At 37.1% G+C, this 12334-nt stretch overlaps 1 protein-coding gene across 1 annotated transcript in view; it reads left to right on the forward strand.

The window, feature by feature from the left end:
* The window catches only part of LOC109840527 (histone-lysine N-methyltransferase ASHR3), an 11241-nt gene continuing 7717 nt past the window's right edge, over positions 8811-12334 (forward strand). The window contains exons 1-2 of the mRNA XM_020409195.1: positions 8811-9176; positions 9912-10058. Coding sequence (XP_020264784.1) covers positions 8856-9176; positions 9912-10058 — 468 coding nt within the window. The 5' untranslated portion in view covers positions 8811-8855. The remainder of the gene's footprint in view (positions 9177-9911; positions 10059-12334) is intronic.

Raw genomic sequence — 12334 nt, forward strand, 5'->3', positions numbered from 1 at the left:
TCTTTATTATTGCTTATTAGTTAGATTTAAATTCATGCTTGTAGTGTAGATTTATTTTCTTGTCTTTTTTATTTCTTTTTGCACTTTAATTTGTAGAGTAGATTTATTTTTCTTGCATTTAATTTCTGCAATTTATTTTGTAGTTTAGATTTTTATTTTCTTTGTAATTAGATTTATTTCTTGTTCATAGTTTAGATTTTTCTTTTCTTTTTATTTTTGTAATTAGTTCTTTTTCTTGTTTTTATTTCTTAAGATGTGAATTTAATTCTTGTAGGAATCTTAGAATTGTATGAAACTAGTCTAATTTCTTTTATATTGTATGAATTATTCTCTTGTACTTAAAATGTTCATGTTTAGGATAATCAACTAGAGAACTAATCGGTAGAAGAAGAATTTGATAATCTATGCTTATCTTAAATGGTTTGATAGGTTATGCTTATGAATTCTAGGATTATTATCATGTTGTTGTTCTTATCATGAATAGTAATATTAGCTTAGATGATAATTTGATAGGTTACACTTTCCTTAAATGGTTTGATAATCTATGCTTAATAAATCTAAGTTGAAATATGATAAAAAGAGAATAGTTTGTATTTTGTAATTGAAATTGGTTAGTTGATTATATTCTAGATTTCTTACCTCTTTTGAATCCTTCATCTTAACTTTCTTAAATTTTCTTTTCATTCTTAGTTTTATTTCTTGATTTTATTAATTTATATTTCTTGCCTTTTGATTTCATTTATTCTTTAATTCTTCCTTCTCTCCTCTAAAAATCAATTTATTATCTTTTACAAATATTCACAACAATCACTCATCACATTCACACTTATTCTTTATTCCTAATTGTCACGCACAAAATATAAAAATTAAGTTTAATAATCTCTTAAAATCACCTTCCTCGTGGGATCGATATCTTTTTATACTATAACTTGATAAATTGTGTACTTGGAATTTTGGTACATAATTATGCCGCATCAATATGTTACAAGCAAGAATAATCAATATGAACAAAGAGCAATATCCTAGCAATGATATATATTATGAGATATATGCGAGGATATACAATGAACACAAAGGTAAACAATCTAAACTAGATAGTGGATGATATAAATAATAAGCAATGGACAATGGCGATAAGAAATATAAACATAGGAGTAAGTGCGCTAAAGCAAACTCAAACACACAATATGATCACGGAGTTCGGACCTTCCGTCCTACGTCTCCGCTCCCCACTCCCGGGGAGAAATCCACTATCATAACCGGGTTTTCTACACTCACCCGAATAACGTTTATAACTCACAATGTCGGTTTTCAACGCTCACCCACTCCTCACACTCGGTTTTCTAGCTCACTGAAAACTTTACAACACTAACAATATAACAACAAATATGTTCTCTAGAATAGATGAGAACTCAATGAAAGCTCACACTCAATTGTTACAACTCTCACCGACCCAAATATACTATGTATGAAAATACGATAAGCTCATGTGGGTGTGTGTAACAATGAGAATAAATAAAACTTAACTCAAGAAGAACTAGCAATAAGATTGATATGAAATATAATAGTAAAAATGTTAGGAAATAGAGTTAAGGAAACTTCTCTATAAACACAAAGAGAGGATGATGAAATATTGAAGATGAACTCTTCAACAACTAATGTAAGCTCCTCTTTGTAAAACCGCAAACTTAAAACAAACTAACCAAACTTAAACCCTTAGTAAACTTTTGTTTTAAAAACTTCTTGGTTCATTTTGGTAGTTGGGGTTTGAGGGGTTTATATAGGAAGAGAAACCAATAGCAAAACCCCCAACCGAATCTCCTAAAAACCAAAAAAAAAAAAAGATTTTTCAGATTCTGTACAAAAAGAACCATTGGGCATACGGCGGTCGATCGTGAAATTCTCACGGTCGACCGCGAGCCATGTTAGAGACTGAGAAAATTTTCAGAAATATCTGCGGTCGACCGTGGCGATCGACCGTGGGAATTTTTAGCTTGACGGTCGACCATCACGGTCGACCGCGTTAGATTTATTTCTTGTTCATAGTTTAGATTTTTCTTTTCTTTTTAATTTTGTAATTAGTCTTCTTTTTCTTGTTTTTATTTCTTAAGATGTGAATTTAATTCTTGTAGGAATCTTAGAATTGTATGAAACTAGTCTAATTTCCTTTATATTGTATGAATTATTCTCTTGTACTTAAAATGTTCATGTTTAGGATAATCAACTAGAGAACTAATCGGTAGAAGAAGAATTTGATAATCTATGCTTATCTTAAATGGTTTGATAGGTTATGCTTATGAATTCTAGGATTATTATCATGTTGTTGTTCTTATCATGAATAGTAATTTTAACTTAGATGATAATTTGATAGGTTACACTTTCCTTAAATGGTTTGATAATCTATGCTTAATAAATCTAAGTTGAAATATGATAAAAAGAGAATAGTTTATATTTTGTAATTGAAATTGGTTAGTTGATTATATTCTAGATTTCTTACCTCTTTTGAATCCTTCATCTTAACTTTCTTAAATTTTCTTTTCATTCTTAGTTTTATTTCTTGATTTTATTAATTTATATTTCTTGCCTTTTGATTTCATTTATTCTTTAATTCTTCCTTCTCTCCTCTAAAAATCAATTTATTATCTTTTACAAATATTCACAACAATCACTCATCACATTCACACTTATTCTTTATTCCTAATTGTCACGCACAAAATATAAAAATTAAGTTTAATAATCTCTTAAAATCACCTTCCTCGTGGGATCGATATCTTTTTATACTATAACTTGATAAATTGTGTACTTGGAAAATTATTCTTGCAAGAGAGATATACAAAATGTTACAAGCAAGAATAATCAATATGAACAAAGGGAAATATCCTAGCAATGAGATATACTATGAGATATATGCGAGGATATACAATGAACACAAAGGTAAACAATCTAAACTAGATAGTGGATGATATAAATAATAAGCAATGGACAATGGCGATAAGAAATATAAACATAGGAGTAAGTGCGCTAAAGCAAACTCAAACACACAATATGATCACGGAGTTCGGACCTTCCGTCCTACGTCTCCGCTCCCCACTCCCGGGGAGAAATCCACTATCATAACCGGGTTTTCTACACTCACCCGAATAACGTTTATAACTCACAATGTCGGTTTTCAACGCTCACCGATCAACGTTCACAAACACTCACAATATCGGTTTTCAACGTTCACCGATCAACGTCCACTCCTCACACTCGGTTTTCTAGCTCACTGAAAACTTTACAACACTAACAATGTAACAATAAATATGTTCTCTTCAATAGATGAGAACTCAATGAAAGCTCACACTCAATTGTTACAACTCTCACCGACCCAAATATACTATGTATGAAAATACGATAAGCTCATGTGGGTGTGTGTAACAATGAGAATAAATAAAACTTAACTCAAGAAGAACTAGCAATAAGATTGATATGAAATATAATAGTAAAAATGTTAGGAAATAGAGTTAAGGAAACTTCTCTATAAACACAAAGAGAGGATGATGAAATATTGAAGATGAACTCTTCAACAACTAATGTAAGCTCCTCTTTGTAAAACCGCAAACTTAAAACAAACTAACCAAACTTAAACCCTTAGTAAACTTTTGTTTTAAAAACTTCTTGGTTCATTTTGGTAGTTGGGGTTTGAGGGGTTTATATAGGAAGAGAAACCAATAGCAAAACCCCCAACCGAATCTCCTAAAAACCAAAAAAAAAAAAAGATTTTTCAGATTCTGTACAAAAAGAACCATTGGGCATACGGCGGTCGATCGTGAAATTCTCACGGTCGACCGCGAGCCATGTTAGAGATTGAGAAAATTTTCAGAAACATCTACGGTCGACCGTAAGAATTTTTAGCTTGACGATCGACCGTCATGGTCGAACGTGAAAGTCTATGCTGGCTCCATAGGGTAAATCAAAGGCGTGGTCGACCGTGGTGATCGACCGCAAACAGATATATGAAAATGACAGTTTTATAAGCAGTTTTTCTGATTTAAAACCCTGTTTAAAAATATCAAATAAATTCAGAAAAATATAAAACTTTGGGAAATAATTGTAGACATGATAATACACATGCTACAAAAATTGGTTTTCAGAAAGGACCTCCCAAATGAAAAATATCATTATTTTACAAAATAGTCCAAAACATGAAAATGTGAACATATGAGTTTTGACATTTTAGCTTAACCATGTTTTGAAACAATACAAAATGATTTTATAGACTTGAAGAAAGATGTAAACTATTGTTATGAAGTCTATAAATTATGAATATAGTATTTTCATAAATACAATAGAATATAAAACATATGAGTATGAATATGAATATATATTTGTTTCATATCTATGAAATTAAACCAAACCAAGTTATCCACGTAAAAACAAACATGTATGAATATAAATTATATGCTAGTAAAAACTTTGTTTGTGGATAAACAAAAAACCAAAATGTGTATATATATATATATAACTATATATATACATAGAAACCAATAAAAAGTGTGTGTATATAATATTGAGCTTAAAGTACTTAACACACATAATATAAACTCCTAAACTAATTATACCAAAGCTATCTTGATCTTCAATAAGCTTGACTTGGTATACTTGCGGATGAAGCTTGAACTTGGATCTTTAATTTGAATGTGCATTGCTTCACTCCATAATTCTGCCAACCTCCATTTGATATGATTGTGAATGCTCGATTCCATCCATCCTCCAACATGTTGTTTGTCTATAATAAATAGATAAGCACAAACACTAGACAGACAATATTAGTGGTAAATTGTTTGTTAAACATCATCAAAACAAAGAGGCCAATAGATCGATTGATGAAAGCTGTACATAGATATACAGCAGGAAAAAATATCTTGTTTGAAGATAGTACCATTAATTTGATTATCTTGGAGAGTTTTATGTGCCTTAGGCTTAGACATGAAAAGATGCCAATGTCTATAGCTAAAGTAGACCGACTTCTTAGCAACCTCCTTTATCCAATTCCTCTTGTCGGCTTTGTTTGGTACGAGGTCAATTCTGGTGGGACCCTTTGCCGCTTTCTCTCTTGGCAAGGGGTCGGCCCCTACCACTGAGTCAGCTGTCGATGATGTTGTTGCTATTGTTGTGGTTGCTACTGTTGCTTTAGCTGCCCTGACTTCCCTTCTTGTATGTTTAGGCATGTTCTACGTCCATGTACCCATGGGCCATAGTCATTAGCTACTCATACATGGTCACTCATTTCTTAATGAGGAAGTCAGCTAGCTCATTGCTCTCTAGGTCGGCCATGATGGCAGCCATCGTGACGGCGCTGTCAGGGTCATCGACTTCCAGTCTCTTGACCTGAAACCTCTTAAAGTAACTCCTAAGATTTTCTTCTGGTTTTTGTCTCATATGGAGCAAGACATGTTGAGCCAGCTTCGACTTAGTGTTTGGCTAAGAAGTGATGTCTAAACTTCTGGCTGAGTTGCTTAAAGCTGCTGATGGACTTCTTGTGCAAGGATTTCCACCATAACTTGACACTTCTAAAAATTTGATAGGAAAACACCTATAAATAATCGGCTCCGGCGCCTGTAGCATGGTCATCATATCATAATAATTCTGAGCATGTTTGGCTGGATCTCCTTCTCCTTTATATTTCTTCATGTGAGACATCTTGAATTTGTCACAAGTGCCATTCATGATGCCGTCGGCGAGGAGAGTGTCCCCCACTATGGCCCCAGCGATTAACTGAAAGGTCCGATCATAACCAAACACAATATTAGTGGTTGAAGGGTCTGAAGAGGTACGAGGAAGTCGGGGGCCACGTGATGCCACTCATGTAGCGTACTCTCGGCCGTCATGACCATAACTAGGGCTCTCCCCTGCTGCTTCCATGTACAACTGATGTTGTCGAGGAGGGGCCGCAAATGAGTTTGTTAGAGAGGTGGGGGAGAGACGTGCTCAACATAGTCTTCTTGTTGTCCAACCTAGGCTATAGGCCTAGGCTGTGAGGGAATGAATGGTTGACCCAGTGGAGGTGGAGGAATGAATGATGATGAGGGTTGTTAGGGAGGAATTCGGCTAATGAGCCCATTGGTAAAATAACAATTTGTTGCTGGAGAGATTGATAGATTCTTCGTGTAGATTCTTTCAACTAGGCCTGAGTGTCATAGCCTGTAGGTGATTTTTCAGGGAGTGGGTCGAAAGCTTGAGCAGGACGCTCAGAACAAAACATTTTGTACGAAGAAGAATGATAAGTCCCCACAATGAGCGCCAAACTGTTGATGTCAGTTATCTAACAAGGGGTTCAATTAAGGATTAATGTGGGTTGGAGTGCTCAAACTTCTTTAGATGGTTGATCCAGAAGCCTACTGTTTTTCTCTGCACACGAAAAAATCGTAAGAGGCCAGAGTTAGGTTCTCCGGTTATTCCTTCAACGATCAAGTCAGTATATGAACTTGAGTGGGAAAAGTGAGATAATGAAGAAGGTTTCAAAGTTGGCTAAAAAGACCAGAGGGCTACATTGACATGCATGACTTCCTTTTATAGAGGATCAGAAGAGCATATATGTAACTTGAGCTGAGTCCAGGCAGACAGCTGACTCGACAGACAGCTGATAGGTGTCGGCCGCTAGCGAAGATGGTCATCCAGGTGGTTAGTGCAAAGCGACAACAGCTGCTTGGTGCTGACGAGGCTTGATGAGTCATAAAGACCTTTGGGGCTGGAGCAATGATGATTTCTGACCGTGCATTTAAGGTGATGATGACTGGCTATTGGCAGGGGGCTTGAGGATGACCGCATTTTGACTTGGCCTGGCGAGAAATGACGACTCGGCATGGCGAGAAGGAACGACTCGGTCTGCCTGTCGAGAATGGACGACTCTTTACGAGAAGGGCGAGAAGTATCATCCTTTTAGTAGGCCTCAAAAGTTTTCGATCCGGACTGGAGAGAATGACACTGCCTTGTGATAAGGAATGACTTGGCCCGACGAAAAGGGATGAGTCAGGCATGCGAGAAGGGATGCCTGTCTCGGCCTGGCGAGAAGGAATGACTCCTTTCTTGGTCTGTCTGGGTCGGCTTGAGGTGCAGCCTGCTTGAGATATGTGTGAGCCAATTGAATATTGATCAACACTTATTTTTATGGCACAACATATATAAAGTAGGGATGTGCAAACTTTGTCCGTCATACAAAAGTTGAGAGTTGCATCTATACTTGGGAGAAACATTACTTTGAGCAACAATTTCATGATTTTGAATAGAAAAGGAAATCCTCTGGTCAGGTGTGTTTGGTAATGGAGGTGTTTGTTTTTGTTGCGTTTTTTAGAAAAACACCATGCCATGGTGTTTTATTTCAAACATGTTTTGAAAACATCATTTATAGTTATTATTTATAAAGAGATGGCGGCGGCAAAAAGACTCGAACGTTGGCGGCGCGGGTGTGACGGCCGGCGACGGGCGGTGGCCGGAACGACGACCTGTGCGCGGGCGGGCGGGCGCGACGGGCGGCGACGACTTGTCATGGGCGACGGCGGAGTCGACGACCGTGCCGGCGGCCGATGGGCAGCGACAGGACCGACGAGACGGTTCGAACGGACGACGCGGCCTGGGCCGGGGACAGCGTGGCCACGGGCGGGCGGCGGGTGGTGGCGAGCCGGGCTGCGACGATAGGCGCGGGTGGCCAGCGGGCGGGCGGGGACGATCAGGTCAGACGTTGCGGCGGCAACGATGGGCGGGGCGCGGACGGCGCAGCGGCAGGCGGCCGACGCGCAGAGGCACGGATGCGGCGGGGCGGGCCAACTGGCGATGGGCAGCCGACGGATGGCGGGCAGGCGGACAACAATGTTAGATGAAAAAACGGAATCTCAAAACATATTTTTGGTGTTTTAAAAAAAGTATTTATTTTTTGGATTTTGTAAAGGATCAAGTCAAAAAAAAGGCACCGGTTGCCAAACGCGTTTTATTATTTTTGTTGAAAACAAAAACAGAAACGACAAAAACGCCACGGTTGTCAAACGCTCCTAGTTGATCACTCCGTAGGCTGAAGTTCATGGCGTAGTTGATTTTTAAACTATAAATTTCAGTTGAAGCACGACGTCATATGGAAATTTCTTCTTCATGGCTATTGATTAATCATGGGGAATCCCAGCTCTCATGACCAGTCATGCTTTCGCTAATAAGTAGCGCCTACTATGTGTAATAGCTAAAAAACATATGTTGCATAATGCAGTAGTATCTACTATAGTGTTCAATGAGCAATAGGTAAGGCGACGTGTCAGTCTAAAGTTTGACTACAAGTTTCTTTTTTAAGGGGGAAATAATAGTAGTTCAAATTTCATGTAGGAAAGCTGCTTGGGCTCAAGAATTATCTTCGGATTGGGATCATATACTCATCAATAGCAGCTCCTAATATTTGCTAATACATCTACATCTTTCATTTTGTGGGAGCATCTTTCATTTGTGCTTATCCACAAAATGAAAGATGAAGATGCATCAGCAAATGCTAGGAGCCACTGTTGATGAATAGATGATCCCAATCCTCAATATCTTCAGAGCAGCTGACAACACGTATAAAAACCATCCATTTCTTCCCTTCTCTCCTCTCTCCTCTCTCCTCGGATCCCATCTGAGATCTTTCCACGCTCAAGGCCCGTCCCGTAATTTTCTTCTTCGCCAAGGGTGGTACTGTAAAATTCCCAACCCACGTCTTCTTAATTGCTCCAAAATTTCCCGCCAACGCTCTCTTTCCCTTCTCATGTTGAGTTTTTCTCCCCTCTCTTTCTCTCTCTCTCCCCAAACAAAAGCGTGCGAGTCAAAAAAAAAAAAAAAAAAACTAGATCTCAAATAAGATGCCAGATCTGAGTAATCTCATGATCGGTCCCCTGTCAGCCCTCCCCATTCACCGATCCTACGATGCAACGATCGCTTCTTCTTCCTCAACTCCAGTCGAAACCCTAGAAGGAGATCCTGATCCCGAGCCTGACCGTCGGCTGAGGCTTAGGATCTCGAATCGAGGCACGTGCTCAGCGGTCAAGAAGGAGAGGGTTAGCGCGGAGGGGAAAGGGAGGACCCTGGAGGATCACGTGAGGGCTTGGGTCGAGAGGAAAATGGCGGATGGAGTCGAGGAGAGGGAGTGTGAATTGCCCTTTTTAACTGGGGCGTCGAAATTGGTGAGTTGGCTGTAGGGTATTTGTCTCTGGTTTTCTTTAGTTCTGATGTCTTGACGACAACTTAGAAATTTTGTGTTAATAGTTGGGGAATTTTGAGAACTGGAGTGTACTGATGTGGGTAGTGTCATCTATTTAAAGAAATTGAAATTTTGGGTCAATATTATGAGAAACGAATGTTTTTATTCTGTAACTTACTAGCCGTGCTGATTTCCTGTGCAAAAAGTTTCTAAATAGAGATATGGTTCATTGAACTTTATTTCATTGGTATTTGTGGAGATATTCTGATTTTAGGTTGCAAGAGGAAGTTTTTTTACTTTTATTTTTATTTTTGATTTTTGAAAATAGATGTGTTTATTAAGAATTTCCAACAATGTTCCTATATTTTTGTTTAATTTTTTTAGGACATTCTTAAAAAATAATAATTTTACTGATGCCTTTGCATTTTATTTATGATTATTTCCTGTCTTTTCTGTATGAAAGTGTTTATGTTGAAGTTTTTGCGACGCTTAAGTTAAACGGTTTTCAGTTAGCAGGAAACTATTGCAGCAAAATGAATCTTTTGGAACCCCTAGCGATTTGTCATTCTGATTGAATTTTAGTATGGTCATGGTAATCTTACGCATCCTATGTGTTGACACAAACTTGATCTTTGGTTATTTGGTTTGCTCCATATACTACACTTATAATCGTCTCATAAATGCAATTATCATTTATTCTTTGTAATTACATCTTTAGGCCGAGTGCCGCGAATGCAACAGATATGTCTATCCTGGTGAACAAGTGCTTTGCTCAGTTCGTGGTTGTCAAGAAGCCTACCATGTAACATGTGCTAAGAAAAGAAAATGGAAAACCTCTGCAAAAGAATTCAAGTGCCTGCAACATGTAAAACTCTTACATTTTGTTTCATGCTTTTCGTTGCCCATGTTTTGGTATAGTCTTCCATCCATAAAGTTGTTTGATTGAAATATAAATAATTTTGCATTCTGTTGTTAACTATTAAATGTTTTTTTGGCAATGTGGTGATAACCGTCATTGTTTTATCTTAATATGCTGTCATGAAGTATTGTTGATAGGGATAAACATGAACTGTAGTCATTATTTATAAACATATTCATGAAGACCGTTCACTTTATGTCATGGTTGTGTAGTGAAACTCTTGGCCTGTGGGTAGATGGGGTTGTGTACATGTGAGTTATGGATATTGTTCTATTATAAATCATTGACTTCATGGTATCAGATATTATCATCTTCGTAATTGCCTTTGCTACTCAAAATGATTTTGGCTATGGTTTTTAGCTTTAAGTGAGAATTCTTTATAAAGACTAGTGAAATATTACAACTAGTGTTAGGCCGTAGCTACTTTCTGGAATTGGTGTTGAGTTCCTGGTGAGACAACTTAGCTTGTTAAATATGCAATTTAAGTTCATACAAAGAATACTTCTCCACTCAAACCGGCCTACTCCCCTCAACAATTTCCTAATCAAGAAAGATGAACTGGGGAAGGTCACAGATTGATAAAGTTTGCTATAAGCAATTCATCTTTATTGTATAATATAGTACAAAAATTTAGGGATCACACTATTAGCTAGTTGAGTTGTATGAAGTGACATGTGTTTGCTCTGAGGAATCATTCTCACCTGAGCAACATTGTCAATTGTAAGGGCGTCAAGAGAAGGTGGGAAGAGATAGATCATAGGCTATTTGGAGCTCAATGCTTCCAACTATCCAGCTGAAGGCAATGATAAAGATCAAATAAACTTAAAATTGTCTTCATTATTCCCTGCTTGGACTTTTGATTTTGTATTTTCAATATGTTGAAAGTATTTAAACAAGTTTAGCTTTGATCGTGTAATAACTTCAAAAACTATACAATAGACTAAGACAAGATCATTGTGCATTTTCATAATACTGTAATCATTGTCCATGGTATATCATAGAGTGAGATGAGAGACATACATATGAATGTGAACCAATCTGACGTAGTTGTTATATTATCTGACCACCTTTTAACCTATGATATAAGGTTTTTGTGTAGGAAATAGGAAACCTTTCTTTCTTTCCTTCCTTTCCTTTCCTTTCTTTTTGTTTTTTTAATAACTCTTTCTTATTGCTTCTTACTGCTAATGTGCTATTGTTATCATAATCAACATGTTTATATAGTAATAGCTGCACAGCTACCTACTTTAGGTGAGACATTTTCCTGGATTTTGTGATAGTATTTGAGCTCTTTTTTTTTCTTTCCCTTTCCTCTTTTCTATCCAAATTGCAGTCGGGGAATGTGCCTTGGTTATGAATTATTTTTAAATTTCCAATCATTTACACTTCTGCGCATAGGGAGGGTTTGTTGTAGCAGCATCAAGTTCAATTTAAGGCTGACTGTCTTCAACTAATGGGGCTGGAATAAAATGGCTATGGGACTAATATTGAATGGGCGATGTGAGCTTCTTGCTGCCTTCTTTTTATTTTTTTTCCTTGTGTTGTGATTTTAAGCATCCATGTTTGATGATTTTTTTTGACAACCAATATTTATCTCAATTATTATATTGTACAAGTACGGATTTGTTCCGTTGCTTTTGGCAAAATGCTAAGTATGCAATATATCATTTTACTAAAATTACCTTTCTCATTGAATAGCAAGGGAAAAAACACATTCATATGACTCGAATATACATTTATGGCTGTGTCTTCGTGTCAGGATTTTGAACAATTCTTGTTTGCCTCTACTAACCTTAGATGACAACCCAACATCAGCGCTGTAGTTAGAGGATATTGAAAAATTAATTTGTACAAACGAGATACTGAAGCTATATATGTAGACCTTAATGTTTGGAGCCACTTACATGCGTACAATAACTTCTTCCAAGGATCTATGTCTTCCAAAGGTGAAAATGTATAATCAACATTGATGGAACTGCAATGAAAGTGAGCAATATGTGTTTAGATTAGCTGTCTATAGGAACTTCTTGTTTTAATGAAATGACCAGAGAAAGAAAGCATACCTCTTACTGTCAAGCGACAGTGGCATTGGGGTCTGTGTAAAAAGATAGAGATAAACAAGAATATCAGAGGCAAGAATTGGGATTCCGCTTTGCATGCTCTTTCATATTAATGCTGCTCAAATTTGGTACCCTAGTTGGACCATCCATTTCAATCTGACG

Source organism: Asparagus officinalis, chromosome 5, assembly GCF_001876935.1.
Source record: "Asparagus officinalis chromosome 5, Aspof.V1, whole genome shotgun sequence".
Lineage (NCBI taxonomy): Eukaryota > Viridiplantae > Streptophyta > Magnoliopsida > Asparagales > Asparagaceae > Asparagus > Asparagus officinalis.